The sequence below is a fragment of the Diadema setosum genome, chromosome 14 (assembly GCF_964275005.1).
Source record: "Diadema setosum chromosome 14, eeDiaSeto1, whole genome shotgun sequence".
NCBI lineage: Eukaryota > Metazoa > Echinodermata > Echinoidea > Diadematoida > Diadematidae > Diadema > Diadema setosum.
Window position 1 is genome coordinate 1,515,409 of NC_092698.1, and position 21,561 is coordinate 1,536,969.

The 21,561-nt window shown below is 38.9% G+C and overlaps 1 protein-coding gene across 1 annotated transcript in view; it reads right to left on the reverse strand.

Annotated features, from left to right (window-relative positions):
* Window positions 1-20,673, reverse strand: part of LOC140237820 (melatonin receptor type 1A-like) — a 43,582-nt gene extending 22,909 nt beyond the window's left edge. Inside the window, exon 1 of the mRNA XM_072317749.1 lies at window positions 20,321-20,673. Coding sequence (XP_072173850.1) covers window positions 20,321-20,673 — 353 coding nt within the window. The remainder of the gene's footprint in view (window positions 1-20,320) is intronic.
* Window positions 20,674-21,561: the final 888 nt, after the last annotated feature.

Sequence of the window (21,561 nt, forward strand, 5' to 3'; positions counted from 1 at the left end):
CAGACTGACTATACCGACAAACTCCACACGATACCCGAACTATCGCTTTATTCTTCATGTTTTCGACCTGGACTACATCATCTTGAAATGTTGAGTAGCCCACGAGTAATACGAAACACTGATCTTATCGAATTACTGAGTCTTCGAGGGAAGGCACTTTCTGTTTTCTAGGCACGTTTTCTGGAATATTGGAACACGAGCAATATCCCACCTCTGGCGGCTTGTGCTTCAAAGACAACGAAGGATCAGACAAGAATAAGTTGACCCCTCGGAATGTTCAATCTAGGTTTTTCTTTCATGATATGCTTTCAAATCAGTGTGCCCCTTCTTTCTACCGAATTACGTAGAGCAAAAATTGCCTTTTGCCATGTTTGTCTTCATATTCATATCTATGAAAGATTCCCTTATTCCATCATTTCCTCATAATACCAGCGTGCATTCCTTGAAGGCGAGCTTGGATTGTGTGTATTATGGCAACAAGGTCATTGTTGTTAAGGTAATGCTCACGGTATACTGAGATGCAGAAAGTCTTTCTTGACAACAGATTTGAGACGATGGTGGAATTAACGGAGGGTCGGGTTTAGGGATTTAGCACCGGGTTTGACTTTCAGTGCATGTCTGACTCTAGACTTTGTAAAAAAGACTATAGTCTTTGGAGAAACGAAGCGGTTCACCCAGGCACTATAGCAGCAATTTGTCAGCCGTATATTGAAATGTGGTGACATTCTCATGAGCATAGGGACTTTCAACGCACGATTTCTTGTTGGGTCTATGTTTGCAGGACGCTCCACCTACCACAGTTCAAGTTCAAGTTTATTTTATTTCTTTTACATCTTGATATAATCAAAAATATGCACGTCTTGACAGTAGATTGTATAGCCGTCTTGACCCAAGAGGATACTACGTGCTTTTCCGGAAATGATAGCGGCAGGGCCTTCTGAGAGAACGATACAGACAAAGCATGGCTGTGGCGGGGAAAAAAAAAATCAATAAAGTCTTTTGTGACGACACATCCCGAGAGGGAGCTACCAGTTGAGACAGCCAAATTCACCGTGGTCATAATTGACATGGTTTTTGAACAATACAGAGGCCCCGCGGAATCGGGGGTGGGGGCCGGGGATCGACTCCCCCCCCCCCCCCCCCAAAAAAAAAAAGGAATAAGGTTTGTAAGGTTCGTTATGTAGTGTACGCATTTTGCTCTCTCTCTCTCTCTCTCTCTCTCTCTCCCTCTCTTTCTTTTCATTTCTGATAAACGAACCTGTTTTCATTTTCGGACTATCTAACCTTAGGAATAAGGGATCCTATTTCATTTTCGGACGAGCTAACCTTCGGAAAAACGAACTTTATTTCATTTTCGGACGGATGAACCTTCGGATTGACGCCACAAACAATGTTCCGATTATTAGAGTCTATTGTTATTTCATTTTCGGATTAACGAAAATCTTGGTACAGGAAATTGGTGTTTCGGAGCAACGAACCTTAGGAATAGGTTAATGGTCGAGACCTTTAGTTTGACGTCAATGGCAACTTTTCTTGAAGGGGAAATCCAGTCCAAATATAAGTTAGTCTGATAAGAAAAAGTAAAATATTACGAGTTCAACTTATTTTTCATCCAATTTCAGTCAAGTTTTTACCGTTGAACTTGTTATATTTTACTCTTTTTTTATCATATTAACTAACTTATATTTGGACTGGATTTCCCCTTTAAAGCTAAACACCTCACGATGCCTCCCGCCCCCATCACGCCCCGAAAAGACAGCCTTACAGAAGAAAATCTCTGGTGTCTCCGAACTTGAATTGACTCAAAGTAGAGAAATCAATTCCATACTCCTCATATCACCACCTTTATACGAAGATGAGGAATGTCAGGGAAGAGCTATGTTACCATGGGTGCCATGTCTTATTTCTAGACAAAATTGAATGAGCTTGACCACAGGCGTGTATCAAAACCGACAAATGCATTAAGTACAGCCTGCTATGTCAAAATACACAATCCGGTGAGATTTTTGTGCCAAAATTGATTTATTTCAGCTAACTTTGTAATTTTGGGGGGCTCAAACAACAAAAAAAGAATAACCCTATATTTCTTTCTCTTTTTCCCCAATCATGTTGTCATTTCTCTGACAATGGACAAGTAATAAAGCCACATCACCGTCAATCATTAAGAAGGAGACGACAAGGGCTGACTTTGTTCCTCGAGCGCCAGTGTGTGTGATCTCTAGAAGGTTTCCTCGAGCGAATCATGGATACATTAATTTGCATATATACATATTCATGACGTCTTCGGCGCCATTTTGAATGTCAAAATGGCCGTTGTGGCAAAACGTATTTTGAACCATATCTCATGTAGAAAGCATTGCAGAAGGCTCATATTTGATGCAAAAAGCATACTTATGAGGTCAGACATGCTGGTACATCTTTATCAGAAACGATGGTTCATTTTGAATTCCTAATTCGGAGAGTAATGTGCAAGCGAGACTAGGATAAAAACACATCATTAAAGACAACAGTTACTGTTGTCTTTAATGATGTGTTTTTATCCTAGTCTCGCTTGCACATTACTCTCCGTATGTATGTATGTATGTCTAAGGCATTGGTACAATGTGCATAATTTCAAGGCCCTTTCCCATATCATTAAGAATAATAGTGACGATGAAAGTAGTAGAGATACATAAAACAAAATCTAGGTAAGCATGAAAGGTGAAAATTATTCTTTCACACGACATAACCATGTAACTATAGTTTAGTGGTGACATTTGAAATGTTTTCATAGTGCGTCTGTTTTTCACAAAGAAATCATACCGCATTACATGTTTTCACCATAGTCAATGCTAATCAGAAAGTATCGGATGTGTAAAAGAGCAGTTTCTATAGGGGCATAGACACCGTGATTAGTATTTAATGGCATGATTAACTCGTCACGAACGCGTAAAAAGATTCCATGAATTCGACTGCGCTTTACTGCTCCGTTGTTCTACTATGGAATAAATAATAAGAGAAACAAAATCACTCGAGAAAACAAATCATGGTAATTATATGCTTATCACTTGTCGTGCAGACGGGATCTTACAGCCACGGACAGTGCCGGACAAAAATCTTTTTCCCTCTTTGAGGAAGATGAATGGCTCTCAGCATATGTATTGTAGGCCCTTCACGTATTGTTCCGATGGTACATCTTCTTATCTGTTTTCGGGGTTCGAGGTTTTAAGTCCTGAACACGGAACTATCTAACTAGCGTGCTGCTTGATCACAATTTCTTTGATGTGACTGCCACTGATATCTCTGTTTCCCAAAGACTTCATCGATCATTGGTTTGTCTTTATTTGTTTTTTAAATTTCAATTACTTTGCAAATCAGTTTGAACGTTGAATGGAATTTCTTTATAGAAAGAACATTTGACCATTTAACCCTTATAAGTTGAGAGCTGTATGCGCGTGTGACGTGTGTGGTTTTTTTTTAATCATGGCTACTACTAAAACACTGATCAATTCGGTGCTTATTTACGTCGATGTTGGGCAATTTGTCAATCAGTTGCAATGAAAACATCTCGACGGAAGAATTTCACTAATTTGAATTTAAAAAAAAAAATTAAATTTGTAGCACACCTACCTGGCTCTCGTGTAAATAATTCAAGTTGCGGGTTTTTCATTCCTCGTGAAATTGATTGCATAAAGGCATCCCAAACGCTGTCATTAATACGACCAAAAAGAAAAAAAAAATGGAGGCTTACAACTAACTTTGTAGACAGCGAGGCAGGAATTATTTCATCTGGAATGGGGGGGGGGGGGTGGGGTGGAGGATACAACAGTCAAACTATTAAAGTCAATGTATTTCAGTCTGACATCGATGATAATGAGTCTTCACTTTGAATTTCAGCTAATGACTATCAACGACCAGAATATGAAATTTAAAGTGGTGCGCCGCATGGTCCATCACATAAAGAGGTGTACCATCGCACAGAATGGCCTTTTTGTTGTTGTTCTTACACTTCGCCAAAGACAGAAAATAGACACAATTAATGCCGTGATTCCCATTACGGTAATAAACAGTGCCGGCATCATGTTTACATACGTCGAGCTTTTTAGTTCTGTTGCTTCCATATTTTTTTTTTTTAAATGAAAAGAAAAAGGGTCTTCGCCGCCTACTTAATCAGGCGACCTGTCAGTGTTTGACACGCTAAATTTGACGCCGTATATTATCAGCTAAACGAAGATAACAGTATCATGGCATGGTCTTCTTTCTCCTGCGTAGCCTCTTCACTGTTCAAAGACAGGCCATGTAGACACAGGCAGGACAGCTCTTTTATTCTACATCATCAGATCATCATGTATTTTTCTTTTAATTGAAATATTCCATTAATTTGTCTTACGTCAAAATGGGCATTCATAAAGGTTAATAGAACTAACTCTTTCAATTTTGGGCGTACGAGGTATAGTGCGTGCTTTCCCCCTTGCTTTACAGCAATTATTTACACAGGTTTTATAGTCTGGGTGCCAGAGGCTGAACCTTGTTTTACCGTCCACCCAATGTTTTTTGATGGTTTTACCCTATTTCGGGGGTGCTGAATCCGAATCTGGATGATGCAACTCTTGCATCCTTGAGGATTTTGAGATATTCAAGATGGCCGCCAAAATGGCCGCCCGAACTGGAAATTCCCACGTATTTCCTTCTAAATGGTGAGATATTGAAAACAATTCATGGTTTTACCCTATTTCGAGGGTGCTGAATCCAAATCTAGATGATGCAACTCTTGCATCCTTGAGGGTTTTGAGATATTCAAGATGGCTGCCAAAATGGCCGCCAAAACCGAAAATTCCCACGTATTTCCTTCTAAATGGTGTGAAATTGAAAACAATTGATAATTCTATCCTATTTGGAAGGTGCTGAATCCGAATATGGATGATGCAACTCATGCATCCATGAAGTTTTTGAGATATTCAAGATGGCCGCCAAAATGGCCGCCAATTAAAAACGGGAATTCCCACGTATTTCCTTCTAAATGGTGAGATATGGAAAACAATTGATGGTTTTGCCCTATTTCGAGGGTGCTGAATCCGAATCTGGATGATGCAACTCTTGCATCCATGAAGTTTTTGAGATATTCAAGATGGCCGCCAAAATGGCCGCCAATTAAAACCGGGAATTCCCACGTATTTCCTTCTAAATGGTGAGATATGGAAAACAATTGATGGTTTTGCCCTATTTCGAGGGTGCTGAATCCGAATCTGGATGATGCAACTCTTGCATCCATGAAGTTTTCGAGATATTCAAGATGGCCGCCAAAATGGCCGCCAATCAAAACCGGAATTTCCCACGTATTTCCTTCTAAATGGTGAGATATGGAAAACAATTGATGGTTTTACCCTATTTCGAGGGTGCTGAATCCGAATCTGGATGATGCAACTCTTGCTTCCTTGAGGATTTTGAGATATTCAATATGGCCGCCAAAATGGCCGCCAAAACCGACAATTCCCTCGTATTTCCTTCTAAATGGTGAGAAATTGAAAACAATTGATGGTTTTGCCCTATTTCGAGGGTACTGAATGAGAATCTGGATGATGCAACTCCTGCATTGTTGAAGATTTTGAGATATTCAATATGGCCGCCAGAATGGCCACCCAAAACGGAAGTTCCCATATATTGAAAGCCATTGGTGGTTTTTATCTTATTTTGAGTGGGCTGAATCCGAAGCTCAGGATACAACTCTTGCATCCTTAAGGGTTTTGAGATGATAAAGATGGTCGCCAAAAATGACCGCCAAAAACGGAAATTCATATGTAGACCCCCTATTTCCTTCTAAATGGTGTAAAATATGAAACAGTTGGTGGTTTTACACTATTTTGAGTTTGCTGAATTTGAAGCTCCAGGATACAGCTCTTGCTTCCTTGAGGGTTTTGAGATAATAAAGATGGCCGCCAGAATGGCCCCTAAATGGCCTTTAAAAACGAAATTTTCCATGTAAGCCCGCTGTTACCTTCTAAATGGTGTAACATTGAAAACAATTGGCGGTTTTACTCTATTTTGAGGGTGCTGAGTCCGAACCTGGTTGATGCAACTTTCGTATTCTTTTTAAGGGTTTTTGAGATGTCCAAGATGACCGCCAATATAACTGTCAAAAATTGGAAAATTTTAGACCCTATTCAGCACCCTCGAAACTTGGTTGTTGAAATTCATCCATTCTTTAGGGTTTTTAGACGACCAAGATGACAGCCAAAGTAAGTGGCAGAATTCCAATGTTAATATATTTTTTCTTAATGGTAAAGTTTTAAAATAAATTGATGGTCTTACCCTATTACGAGGGTGCTGAAGGTCTTTGAAGGTTTTGGGACATCTAAAATGTCCTGTATGAACGGAAACTCCATAACATTTTCTTATACTTAAATTATTACCTTCCATGTTGTCGTTGTTGTTTTACTCAATTTTTTTTTTTGCGTTACCTGTGATATGACCGTCCCCTCGTGTGTGTTTGTAATACATTATATATACGTACACATATTATACATATACACATATATAATGTTACATCATAATTGAAAAAAAAAATTGAAGCATAACTATAAAAATGTCCCACTCGTGTCTTCAACAATGTCATCAAGACCATCAATATAAACCAAATAACCAATTTGAGTGTTCATGGATGAAGAGATTAAAACTGCTCATGGATTAAGACAGGTAATATTTGGTAATTTCAGTACACTTCTCTACATCACTATCACAATATGATATGTCTTCCATATCTCACCATTAAGAAGGAAATACGTGGGAAATTCCGGTTTTATTTGGCGGCCATTTTGGCGGCCATCTTGAATATCTCAAAAACTTCATGGATGCAAGAGTTGCATCATCCAGATTCGGATTCAGCACCCTCGAAATAGGGCAAAACCATCAATTGTTTTCCATATCTCACCATTTAGAAGGAAATACGTGGGAATTCCCGTTTTTAATTGGCGGCAATTTTGGCGGCCATCTTGAATATCTCAAAAACTTCATGGATGCAAGAGTTGCATCATCCAGTTTCGGATTCAGCACCATCGAAATAGGGTAAAACCATCAATTAATTTAAATTTCTCACCATTTAGAAGGAAATACATGGGAATTTCTGGTTTTAATTGGTGCGGCCATTTTGGCGGCCATCTTGAATATCTCAAAAACTAATTCATGGATGCATGAGTTGCATCATCCATATTCGGATTCAGCCCCTTCCAAATAGGATAGAATTATCAATTATTTTCAATTTCACACCATTTAGAAGGAAATACGTGGGAATTTTCGGTTTTGGCGGCCATTTTGGCGGCCATCTTGAATATCTCAAAACCCTCAAGGATGCAAGAGTTGCATCATCCAGATTTGGATTCAGCACCCTCGAAATAGGGTAAAACCGTCAATTGTTTTTTTTTTTTTTTTTTCAATCTATCACCATTTAGAAGGAAATACGTGGGAATTTCCAGTTCGGGCGGCCATTTTGGCGGCCATCTTGAATATCTCAAAACCCTCAAGGATGCAAGAGTTGCATCATCCAGATTCGGATTCAGCACCCCCGAAATAGGGTACAACCATCAAAAAACATTGGGTGGACGGTAAAACAAGGTTAGGCCCGAAGTCGCTTTGGCACCCAGACTATTAGAATGAAATCTAAAAATTGAAGAGGTATTAGTCAATACCAAAATTGTTCTTCATGGCAATACTTTTCGTATAATAATGAATAAGATATATGAGAAATTGATGATAGAATCTGATCATATCGCTGAACTTGGGACAAAATCATCTGTTCAAATTCAAGGTTTTAACCTCGAGAGATTTATTCATTTATTCGTTTGTTTGTTTTTTTTTCGGGGGGGGGGGGAGGGAGTGCTGGTAATCAAACATGAGAGCAAACACACACATACACACAATGGGTTCATATTTCATTCCTACACTGTAAAGACATCGGTGTTAGATTTAACACCATGGGTGTTAAATCTAACACTGATCAATCTTCACTAGAGGACAACACCCACAGGTGTAGAAAATGCATTGTGACGGTGTTAAAAAGTGTTCACCTGGCACTTCGTTCCAGCTTCAATAGGAGACCATACCAACTGGTGTTACTGTGGTGTAAATGTGTTTACGTATTTTTATTTTTTTTTTTAGATCAAGTACTTTATCGGAAAATTCTTTATCGTCTTTTTGAAGTTCAAAATTAACAAGAAGTGCAGTAACTAAGAAACTATTCAAAAAACAATTTTGTATTTTGAAATGACACCCGGAGGTGTTAATCTAACACCATGAATGAGCACCGGAAATTTAACACCAGCTCGGTGTTTCATATTTAACACGGGAGTTTTTGCAGTGAAATTATCTGAAACACTTGTAAAATACACATGAAATAAAACAGAATTCTTAAGCACATGCACACACACACACACACACATGCACACACACACACACACACACACACACACACACACACACACACACTCGGAACCCCCCCCCCCCCCCCCCGAATGATCAAGCATGTTAAGGAGCTGGTATAAGTCCACTAGCTTGTACTGATGGGGAAGCATGATCCGCCAGACTTCTTCATTGTCATGCGTAACGATTCTTCGTTTCATTATCAAAATTACTCACTGGTTTTGGCAAAGTCAAGATGTGAAATTAATCTGAAATATGGCGTTGCCTTGATCAAGTTTCCCTCTCGATGTATTCGCGGTCTGTTTTCAAAATGCTGTATAAAACGGACGGCCACAGAATAAGATGACAAATGAATGACAAACGACACCAGCTGCGTTGAGTGTTTCGGCAACATAGCTTTCCAGCCAACTATTCATGTTCCTTCTCGTCAATTATTGATGGATTAATCATTAAGATTTGGACGGGTCTATCAAGCTGATAAATGTGTAAATCATTTCCAAAAAGTGTTAAGGTGTTCTGGCGTTGTCTGGGATTTAGCTTTATAACATTCATGATGACGAAAACGTCTGAGTGAACTCGTCAAGACGTTAAAGGTATTATTTACATTTGCAGATGAAACGAAAACCCAGCTTTAGTGCTTCAAAATAGTTCTAAAATGTGAGCTAGGGATAGAAACAACCATTGTAAAAAATTGTATCAGTATAATCAATGTTAAGTATTGTTAAATATACAAAATGTGCACAATGGTTATGATAAAAATGTTTCTAGACTAAACTGTCCATAGTCATGATTTAATTAGAAATTTAATGATATCTCCTTATATTTCAGGTTTTCTTGCGAAATCTTTTTATTATCATGGTAGGATATTTTGTGATACAACTGACCTATACACATGCATCAAAATGTGATATCTATATCTCAAAAGAAAAATGAAATCTCTGCTCCCAATTAAAAGCAGTCTAAAAACTTACTTGTTTAAAGCCTCAATTTGACTACTTATTACATGTACTTGATATTTGTATGTCCTTTATCTCCTTCACTTTCTCTTCCTTCCGCGCCTAGAGCACTCTGCAGAATGGATTCGGCGCTATATAAATCATATCATATCATATCAATTAATGACAAACAGTACCTTTAACGTCGTAGTTTAAATATAACGTTTTCAGTTTGCATGGATGCTCCTACTTTGAATAGCTTGTAACACTGGAAGATTTCTGCAAGATGTGAGTAATTTATAAATTTGTCTGAAGTCAATCGGTCTAATCTATCTTATTTTTCTTCTTCATGCACATTATATGTACATATAATATGTACATATGATTATATATTACTTCTGACCTTTTCATAGGGCTGCAGAATATATATATATATATATATGTGTGTGTGTTAGTGTGTGTGCGTGTGTGTGTGTGTGTGTGTGTGTGTGTGTATCAATATCAATATCATGACAGACAGCCACATGACAACCCAACACTGCAAAAAAGTTCGGTGTTAAATATAACACACCGAGCTGGTGTTAAATTTTCGGTGCTCATTTGTGGTGTTAGATCAACACCTCCGGGTGTCACTTCAAAATATGAAATCGTTTTTTGAATAGTTTCTTATATAGTTATTGTTTTTCTGGTTGATTTTGAACTTCAACAAGACGATCAAGAATATTCCGATAAAGTACTAGATTTTTGAGAAAAAAAAAAGGTGTGAACACATTTACACCACAGTAACACCAGTTGGTGTGGTCACCTATTGAAGCCGAGCGGGTGTTATACCATTGACATTAATTCCAGCAATATCAAATCAACACCATGCGGTGTCACTGTTGAATTATAACAGCGCAGTGTCAAAAATATCACCAACTGCAGTGTCAAATTAACACCATGAAGTGCCAGGTGAACACTTTTCAACACCATCACAACATACTTTCTACACCTGTGAGTGGTCCTCTATTGACACTCGATCGGTGTTAGATGTAACACCCGTGGTGTTAAATCAAACACCGATGTTTTTGCAGTGAAGAAACACACACGTCTGCCAGCAGACAATAAAGCTGACGAAGTCCTGAGGTCGAAAGCTTCTACCACCAGCCGGCATCGTGCGACATCTACTGTCTTCTTTGTCTCAATTATATCATTCCTCCCAAGATGACAGAAGCGTTCGGTAAAAATATCAGCATCACCCCATTAGATGAATATAATATTATAAAAGAACAGATAAACACATACATTTACTCATCCATGTGCAATGAATTTGTATTGCACAATATTAAAGATATGTGAAATCAAAGTTCTTATCAAAGGGAGAAATGGTTAGAAAGAGAGAGAGAGAGAGAGAGAGAGAGAGAGAGAGAGAGAGAGAGAAACCCCCTTCCCACCCCCCCCCGGGAAAAAAATACCAAGCCATCGCCACAGTAGCACGTAATCCAAGTAGAAAACATGAATAAAATCGTGTTAAAATTTGAAGGGTATGAGGGTGGGATAGGAGAAGGAATTCAGGAAAGACCTTGATTTTTTTCTTCAATTATTCCAGTTTTACTTTCATCACTATGTGAGAATTGAGACCATGCGCCTTCATATTATAGAGTAATCTTGTCTCTTTTTACCTCCCGAATCCGGAAGAGACAGGCGTCATCTTATGCTCGTCGCTTCATACCATTAATTTCGAGATTGTTTGGTTTAGCTCTTCACCATCCTCCCGAAGCGTATATACCAGAGAGTTTGCCTGCATCCGCCTCCATCTCTCCTGACAACGACGGCATCAACAAGCTCCTCGTGCCTGGGATGCCTTCCCTATCTCCCCTTCGCCTTCCTCGGATGCCATTATCGAATTAAGCAATTAATTAGCTCCATCTGTATTCACACGTCTTCATCGAGCTCCAGCGCCATTTATCTCGCATAAATCGCATTTGATAAGAAAAGTGTTATGTAATCGAGTATGCGATCGTCGTTTCGCAACCGTGACCTACTGTCTGTTGTTGGTTTTGTCTTTATGAATGGACTTTACTTTCTAAGCTTCCTGTCACTACCGATTAACATCTCAACTAGGCTGGGAAGGGGCTGAGTGCTGACGATGATGATTGGTTAAAGGGTGACTTCAGTAATATAAAAGAGTTTTAACCAAGGTGAAGGAGCCAGCAGGATTTTATGTGAAGAATATGGTATAGTCTTAAAAATGCCTATTGAAATAGTAATGAAAATAATGATCTCCGCCAACCTGACTTCTCCTCAAACATGACTGTCTTTTATAGGAGTGAAGAAGTACTCGAATTCCTTGGAAGAAGATTATAAGTGTTCCGAAATTTACACAAACGTTTGCTGTCGTTGTTGTTGTTGTTACTACTGTTGTTGTTATGGAAGAAAAACGATAGAAGGAGCCCTATTGAATAATGATTTGGCCCATGCAATACTGACATCAAATCAAGCGATATTACAATTAAATCCAAAATGGTAATGCTTATAAAGTGTCTTTACGAGTGAGCTCAAAATATTTGTCTCCGTATGGAAGCTCATAGGCAAAGGATAACAAAAAACAAAAGGAAACAAAATATCTCCACATTAAATATTTATCATGCATCACCTACACATGCATGCCCAACACATGCGCTCGTGTCCAGGCCACCAAACAATATACAGTAGCACTACTCATTCACACACAAACGGAGGATCAGAAAATGTAAAAATATTTGGAAACATTAATTTACGCAAAAACGTGGCAATCAACTATCACTCAACAAAATTAGATTATGAATCAGTAATGAGCACAAACATTCGCATATGACTTGCAATGTCATATGCGAATGCTGTCGCATCTGTACCGTAGAATCATGCATGACTTGGATGATTAACTACTGGAATAAAATCAAGTCTGCGTTTTCACGGCATAGCCAGAGTGATAGCTGAAGGGATGTTTTCGGGAAGGAAAGAAATAGGACGTTTCAAATACTTTGAGATGTCTGTTGTTGCCATACACATTATCATGAAATAGAGACTGAGATTTACCCTAATAGTGATGGATTTACATTGTACTTCATGCACGTACCAGTATTCTAGATTATTACAGCAAGTTTACAAGGCAGGAAATAAAATTTGCGCGATCTTATTTTGTCGAAGACAATGTCGATATCAATGTTTACAATGGTGTACTAGAGATCCGTAATAAACTACGTAGAAGAATTCGTCTTTTCATCCCTTCGTCTAATCTGTAAGTGTCCTCACTAAATAAATCCTACGATGGTAGTTTCATGTTTCTTATGCATGTGATTTCTCTTCAACTACCTGAGTACATCTAAATTAGGTAGAAGATATAGGTCAAAGCACTTCATGAATGTTAAGAAAAACATATTATTTACATAATTCATATATTCATATTTCTATATTCGCATATAATGGTGTACTTTTATTTTTCGTTTGTTCAATTCTCCTTATGAAAACTTGTCGGAATTTATTCCAATCACGAAGTACAAAAAGTCGTAACATTATTTCAATTTTTGATGCAATATTTTGTATACAACAATGCTACATTCATTTTTTTTTTTGCAAAGTTGTACGTTTTATACGTGTGCATACTTCGCAATGCGACGGATATCCGCCGGTGGAATATATCAAATATATCCTACACCGATGGAATATATCAAATATACCTTCTCAAGTCGTCTCAACTTAATTGCGTATACTCCCACCTAAATTCAATGACAACTGGGTAAATCCCAGAGTTTGTCCGCAAACATCGTGCATTGTATTTCAAAAATCTATGTTTGATCATGCCAATTTTGCCAAGCTCTAAAATGGTCGACTCTGTTGTCGTTGCTTTTTTTTTTTTCCTGGTCACAATCAATGCAGACCTAAAGGCAAGCGTAGACATGGTAGAAGTGACGTGTAAGTCTTACAGCAACAGACATACTGCATGCATTGGTTGCCAAGGTGGAATTCAATGAGGCACAACAAGTAGGTATCGGGAGAAACACAGACAGTGCTCATTGTTGGTGGATCAGAGTTTAAGTGTTATAACCTCTGTCTTGGTAAAAGTATCCTAACTACAAAGGTAAATGGGCGTGACAGAAATGATGTGAGCTTTTAATTCTTAAATGATATAATCAAATATGCTGCAATATGCTTGTAAGTGGGGGTTTTCTCCATAGCAGGAGTTTAAGAGGTCGTCATGGTTACACTGGTAAGATGACAGCATTTCCCATTACACATCGGGTCTATGAAAGAAATGGAGATGGTAAGGTAAATGTACTGCATAATTAGAAAGAGCGACCACTCAAAAGGAAACGAGCATACCATCCTATCGTTGTGTTACCAAAACTTCCCTTAATTTGTGATTTGTTCAAGGTATGAATAGCGATGTCTTGAAGGGAGGCTAAACATTCCTCATGGATTGAAATAAGATGGAACCACAAAACCAACAGGAAAGCAATTCATTTGAGGTCAGGCAAAATGAAGCATTTTTATCAAATTTCAATATTCTACAAATTATCTTGTGATATCAGACACGATTGAATGTAATAAAAAGATTGAGCTAAATTCAGTCATAACGTCACAACTTTTGCCATCAATTCTCGGAAAACAATCAATAGAAAGAGGTTATACCCCCGATAAAGGAGACCATATGAAAAAAATATATATATTTTCTTCTCTTTTCAGTTTTTCCTCAGTGAAGAATAATAAGGATTTTTTGTAAAGACCTTTAGGAGATATATGTTAGTGAGAAGAGGACGTCATTCTATCATTACCCGATGCGGTTCACATTACCCTTGTGATTTTTAATCAATAACACTGTTTGTGAAAACCTGCTAAATGAAAGGTTCGTTAAGTATCGTTGGATTTTTTTTTTTTTCATATCTATTTCAGCGAGGAGGTCCACTGTTTTTCCCGGTACTTTCTGTTTTAATTCAATCTCTTTATTACGGTTAACTTGGACCTGGTGTGTAGTTTCACACATACAATCGACCAGCAAGCTTCAACCTGCCCGGGCCACGTGTATTAGTCCAGGCTAGGCTCCATAGAAAGTGCACCTAACCTTGTTTTTTGTTATATACAATGTTTTTTGATGGTTTCTTGTCAATTCGAGGGTGCTGATTCCAAATCCGATTGATGCCACTCGCGTAACCTTGAGCATTTTCGGCAAAATGCAAAAATCCAAAATGGCCGCCAGATATGCTAATTTGGCCATGATAATCCCAGTTATGTCAATTCTATGACCAATTACTCCATCAAAGTTTTTTAAATTTTTGTTCCTTGAGTAATTATATTATACTTGCACTTGCAAGAAATTTTTCATTTGAAGCGGTACATTTAGTATTTTAAGCTTATTTTCAATCCAAAATGGCCGCCACTCCTATACTCATGTACTATATGAATGACAAAAATATGCATAGAAATAGAAGACGAATTTTCTGTCACATACCTACGCTTTTATCAAATTTTGCATGTGCCATGCAAATCTGATGAGTGCCACTAGCAAAACAAGCAAACAAACAAGCAAACAAACAGAAAATGTATTGTTTTTAGCCTTATTATATTCTTCTTAATACAAAACTTCAACATGGAAGCCACTCATATACCCCTGCACAATATGAACGGCAAAGTGTACATGAAAAAAAAAAAAACAATTTCTTTTTTTTTCTGTCACCCAGGTACACTGTTTATCAATTTGTGTGCTGATTATAAATTAGAGGATTGTTACTAACAAAAGCTGTTTTATTCTTTGATGCGAACATCCAGATTTGCTACCTCAATCTGAATTTTTCCCAAGAAATCTGGAAAAACCCACCAAAGCTTGAATTGACGCCAAATATCAGAAATTATTAGACATGAACAATTTGATACTTACTTGCCTTGAGATGTTCAAGATCATAATATTCACGATGATTTACTGAATTAAAAGGCTGAATCCTAGATGATGACACAATGAAATTTCAAATTACCTGTCCTGTTCTACATTATCTAAAAGCGATATTATACAAACTTTTCAGTCCCCTCACCCGAGAAAGAACATGAGGCAGGGGAAAGTGGAAAAAAGGGACCACCTCACTTCCTGATGTCAAATCTCTGAAATTAAAACAATGGCCAAAAGTTTTTCATGTTAACCCAGATGAAATATATATCATGGTAGATGGATTCTACCACCATTTTTTTTTCTGAGTGAATGTGTTTGCGTATAAATTATGATGTCAAGAGAAACTCTGAGATCTGTACAGTGCTGCCTCATCTGAAAGCAGTGTTATAACAAATTCACACTGCTTGTCTTTCATCTTCAGCACTCAGAGACTCCAACTCTCCAGCTTTCGACGGGAGATCTCCCGCCCCCGTTTTGCAAAATCTCTCGTTCTCCCTCTTGAGATTTAATTTCTCCTGCCTCTGTGTCTCCAACTTGAAATGATTTCTTACTTTGTGTGTTCGTATGTTGAAAAATAAGCCTCAGATAGCACAAGAGAACTTTAAGAACCCTATTAGAGATTCCAGAGCTCTAGCGGGCCCTGGACCCCGCGGCCGCAGGGAACTTCGCGCTCGTGATATGCGCTTCGCGCACATCAAGTTGGAGTCTCCCGTTTGCTCGGGGTTTCAGGCGGGAGAATCTCCAGATCAGAGGGTACTTGGGGTTGGAGTCTCTGAGCACTTGCAGATTCAGGATTGCTCTAGGTAACCAGACCAGCAGTGTTAGGACTCTGAATGATGGCCTCCTTAATGGTGGCTGTAAACTAACTCCACTATGCTATTTTTACCATATACATGGTGACATAACATTCCCTTCACGTAGGAAGTTTCCAGATGATCTTGCCTTTGCGTCTCATAGAAAGTCCTTGGATAGCATGAGCTGAGTACTGACCCATCTTAAGACAATAGAGGAGTTCTTCACGTTCTGGAGACTTTGCCCCAACCTTTATAAGATTATCATCCGACCCACGCCTTCCATCTTAGTAACCACCTTGCCAATGCTATGTTCAAGGTAGCCCTTTGTGGCAAGCCTTCCAAGCATATTGGCTAAGGAAGTCTACCCGTCTTCACTGGCACTCGATCACTCTCCCTCACGCTGGAAGGAAAGGATGGCAAGTGTCACCAGTGCTGTCAACGCATACCCTGACCTTCCAAACGCGATAGAATGGGGGCATTTCATGAAGCGTTTTTTCTGACAAATTTGTCTGACAAATTTGCTCTCAGCCAATCAGATGCAAGGATCTTAGTAGCTTATAACAGTTAGTCAAAAAGAAAAGATCTGACAAAACGCTTCATGAAATGCCCCCTTGAACAATCTGCCATCAATGCGTCTGAAATCCCACAAGCCTATAGATTTCCCTCCCGTAACTTGAAAGCTTTGACCCCAAAACCGGTTGGTGAAGATGCTGGTCTGATGTCATCTCTGACACCATCTAAGTTACCTACAACACTGTCTCTGGCCTGGCAACAAAGCCATAGGGCTTCAACTGGTAGTGATCAAGCAAGTCTTCATGTCTTCATTCTGTATCTATGGCAAATAATCGCCCTCAGACCCCTGAGGAGGTGCTGAGCATCACCAGATGTGGTTGCAATTAAAGCAATTGCAGGACTGATATGCATCTTTAGCCTGAGAATTCTGCAAATTTGGGGCTGATGTCACCTGCTGCCAGATATCCAATAAAGGGGTTCTTTAAAGACAATAAAAATGACAGTTTTAGTTTTAAGACAAGACTGAATGAGATCATGATGTCAAAGTGTATATCATCAACACCTGGGAACTGTGAGAGAACTGAAAGAGGTATCTCACATTGCTCCTTGCTTGATGTAGTTTGTACGGTATTGCGTTTAGACAGTTTCGTTTATGCCTTCACCTTTTTTGCCTTCAGTTTTTGTCGTTTTAATTCAAGAAGAAAAACAAGTTTGCTCTATAATATCAAGGCGGTACTTCTAAATTATATCATATCAAAGTGATGGAGGTTATGATCCATTTCAAACTCGTCGCCCCCCCCCTCCCCCAACTCCTTGCTGGAAAAAAAAAAAAAATCTACAATGTAAAGGGGTTTTAGTTGTGTCATTAATGTCCGGTATGTTTTTGTCTGCAACTATGTATCTCTGCACTTCCTGTATACTCTCTAAAAAAAATCGAGTGAAAATTTTCACTCTAAAAAGAGTGAATACAAAAAAGAGTGAATTTCGAGTGAAATTGGAGTGAATTTTGAGTGAAAATGCTCATTTTCACTCATTTTGGAGTGACGTCAGGGATCACTCCAAAATCTTCGATTTTTTTTTAGAGAGTAGGATATTTCTGTATTTTGTTAATATGGTTTTAGGGGAATGTATATTAGAAGCTTTGCTTCCTAGCTTCCCCTCCATTTTCAACATTATTTGATAAATATCATGCATCTAGGCTTCTATTGTGTTAGTATTACATTTTCATATTCAACCTGCGTGTAGAATATGATGGTATATTGATTTCTTGCGAGACGTTTGGTGAACTTATGTTCGTTGTTGAGACAAAAATGAAATAGACAAGAAATTGTGTTAAACATAGTAAGGTTTATGAATATTAAGTGATCAAATATACATGTAGGCCCTCTATATTGTGACACCCATTGCAATATATTTGTATTACACATGCAACACTTTATGACAGCGTAGGTACGGGACTGGAAATACTGTAAATTTGTTCAATATTCCATGCATTATGTTTTGCCATTCATATAGTACATAAGCATAGGAATGGCGGCCATTTTGAATAAAGAAATGAGCTTTAAATACTAAATGAACCTATATGAAATGAAAATTCTCTTGCAAATGCAGATGGAGTAACTCTAGGAACAGAAATGGACAAAGTTTGGTGGAATAATTTGTCATTTAATGCACATTATTATGTTTATCACGGCCGAATTAGCATATCTGGCGGCCATTTTGGATTTTTGCATTTTGCCGAAAATGCTCAAGGTTACGCGAGTGGCATCAATTGGATTTGGAATCAGCACCCTCGAATTGACAAGAAACCATCAAAAAACATTGTATATATCAAAAAACAAGGTTGGGTGCCTTCTAGCCTGGACTATATACCAGGGAGGTGGGAACCACCTCCCTGGTAACTGATCGTTTGAGAATCGCGTTCCGGCGTCCGATCCATTATGTCCCAAAATGGCGCCCTGTGCCAAGAAAACAAAATGGCGGACATGGCTTTTGGATTTCGCTTCTCGAATGCTCCGTCATGGAGTTAATGATGGATTTACCACTTATCCTGTCACAGACCAAATAAAGGACTGTATTTCAATCTAGGAGCTCTGCTAAGGCGGCATATTATTCGTGTACATGCATACACACATATAGGCGCGCACACACGCTTTTCCTTCTCGGGGGTAATTCGACCACGAGCAAAAGGAGTAAAAACAACAACGATGTAGTTCCGGCGACAAATAAGCACAATTGAAGAGTTTAAAAAAAATCACACAACTTAAAAACTATACGATGATTTAAGGTTTATTACTGCGTAGGTATAATTAAAGTATCGATGAACATCAAATGCTAGATGAGCAGGTGTGAAGTTCCTTATAATTTTGAATTGCTCTAGCTGCTTCACAACCTATGTTATTTTTTACACATCGCTCTCCGAACAACTCTGCTGGTACCATCAACTAATAACTTAATTCTTTTACGTTCATATTCATGCTCGACACTTAAAGTTACAGGCATAGAAAATAACACGTGAGCTTCTAGTTTGTGTGATATTTTTTTTTTTTTTGACTTGCAACCATTACGTCACATCATTTCCATGTAACGGCAGCTATGAAAAGTTTCCGACATGCTCAAAGAATACCGCCTTAGCGTCTTCTGAACTAGTAATATATTCTGCCGTCCTGACAGTGCTGTTCTCCATGCGAATTTAAGCCAAGACATCTATACCTGACAAACATGTGTGTATACCGTCAGCTGAAGAATCTGGGTTTCATTTTGCAATATTTGACTGTGTGCCGCTCCTGAGCTTATTACAGTGTATATTTCCACTTCTCTCTCCGGGTTTGGATCTCCGTAATATTCTCAACTGTTAGCTGTCAGACTGGGTGCCTAATGAAATACGTTATGAAACACAGTGGCTGACATTGTCACACCTGCTATGAAATGAATTCATATTATTCCAGTGTTGAGTTTCCTTTGTTTGTTTTTGTTTTGTTTGTTTTTTTGTTTTACCAATTGTGTCCATAGATTGTATCATATAAAATCTCGGGTTTCTTATTTCTGACGTTGTGTATCTTAATTTCTGCTCCAAATAATAATGATTAAAAAAATTTATGTTATTTGCGAAATATCATCACGCAAGTTCTTTTCGATCCTTGAACACTAATTTCCTTTCAATACAATGTACAAAAGATTAAATACCGCATGGGATGATGAGATTTTTATGAATGCAAAGCTATAAGTATACTGTTTTAGAATAAAGTTCTTCATAAAATTACACCCATTTTAGCTGTTTTTTTTTAGCTAAAGACATGTACTTGCTCAATATCAATTCTCCTTCTGGGCGGTGTGAAAAAATCTCTCTTTGCATTGAGCTCCTTACTGCTTGGAGTTGATTCATATTAAATCCTCAACATGATTACGAATTAACAAGGGACCGACTGGTTTGTTAAGATTTGGCATGTTTCGTGATACTGTTCACTATAGTTGTCTTTGACTGATATCTTTTCCAATAGGATTCAGTGTCACTCGGTATTTTTCTTATTAACATAAAAAACACACACACACACACACACACACACACACACACACACACACACACACACACACACACACATATATATATATATATATATATATATACATATATATATATATATGTATGATTTACGCGAGAAATCAAGCAGACAAGAGTCTCCTATTGCAGTGTAGTAGAGTATAATATGTAATAATGATATAGCAACCGCGCTATAGAAATGCACCTTATATCGTGATCATAACCATCACTGTGTCCTCCTTCTTACCTTGTTACGCAAACGGTACCGATTACTTCACATAACGCAGGTTTGTCCAGGAAAAAGTCGACTCTGATTAAGCCCAAGATGCCGAAACCGTTAATGACAGCCGCCACGCTCAGGTCGGCTAACGCGAGGTTGACCACGAAGGCGTTGCTGAGCACACGGAGTTTGTGGTGGACGAACACGGCGCCGATGACGAGTATGTTCCCGATACATCCAAAGAGGGCCAGCGTGACGTAGGCAACGAGCAGCGGCATGCTGTAGTTTGATCCCTCAACCTTGTCGGCAGAGTCCGCGGCGTCGTTGAACAGGACGATCACCGTAGCGTCGGGAAAGTCTGTCGCGTTACTGACCTCCATTATTAATTACAGAAAATATCGACAGTCGAATTCTTCCCCCTGTTTCCCGCAGTGGAAAGCTAGAAGGCGAACAGCAGGTACTGCGCTTAGAAATGGTACTTCACAACCCCGTGGGGGCATGGACATCAATCATAGTTCCGATTTACTACGTCGCCTTGCATGGACTGACGAAGAAAGGAAGTCGCGCCTCCAACAGCCAAGATGTGGTAAAATGCAATATATTACCCCGTAATGACTGAGAGCAGACACAATAAGGAGTCGCTAAGTGAAGCTCCGTTGTCCAAGTTTCTCGATCCCGATGATCAGAGGCGTGAAAATGGAGGAGGGACGATACCACAGGAAGATAACGAGGTGTATGTAACAAAAATAGTTATGTCAAGTGTCGATGTTCACTTTATTTGAATGTAAATTTAGAGTGGCCAGTGGGAAAAAAAAAATCAGGAAAGAAACAAAGAACGGTACAAGGACAGAATGAGTTGATAGCAGACCTCTTTCGAGATACCTCTGCTGAGATGTGACGGGACAAGATATATGCTCTTGTCAGCAGTGAAAATTGCGCCAATAACTTTTTGACGCAACCATTCAGTCGGTTTATCTATTATACATTCGCGTACTGCCTCCGCGCACGCCGCCGTCAGGCGAACACTAATTTCCGCACTGCTGGCTCACGCACGCGACTTGTTGCAAGATGGAGCAACACAAACGATGAATCAAAAATAGAATAAAGGAAGGGGAGGGGAGAAGTGGCGAGACGTGGCGAGATAAGGGAGGGGGGGGGGGGGGGAGAGGGATTGAAGAAGAGAAAATGGGGGGGGGGGGAGTGAGTGGCGAAGGATCAATCGATATTGGTCTATTTGAATGCACGTCAGCGCTAATGAATCAGTGTTG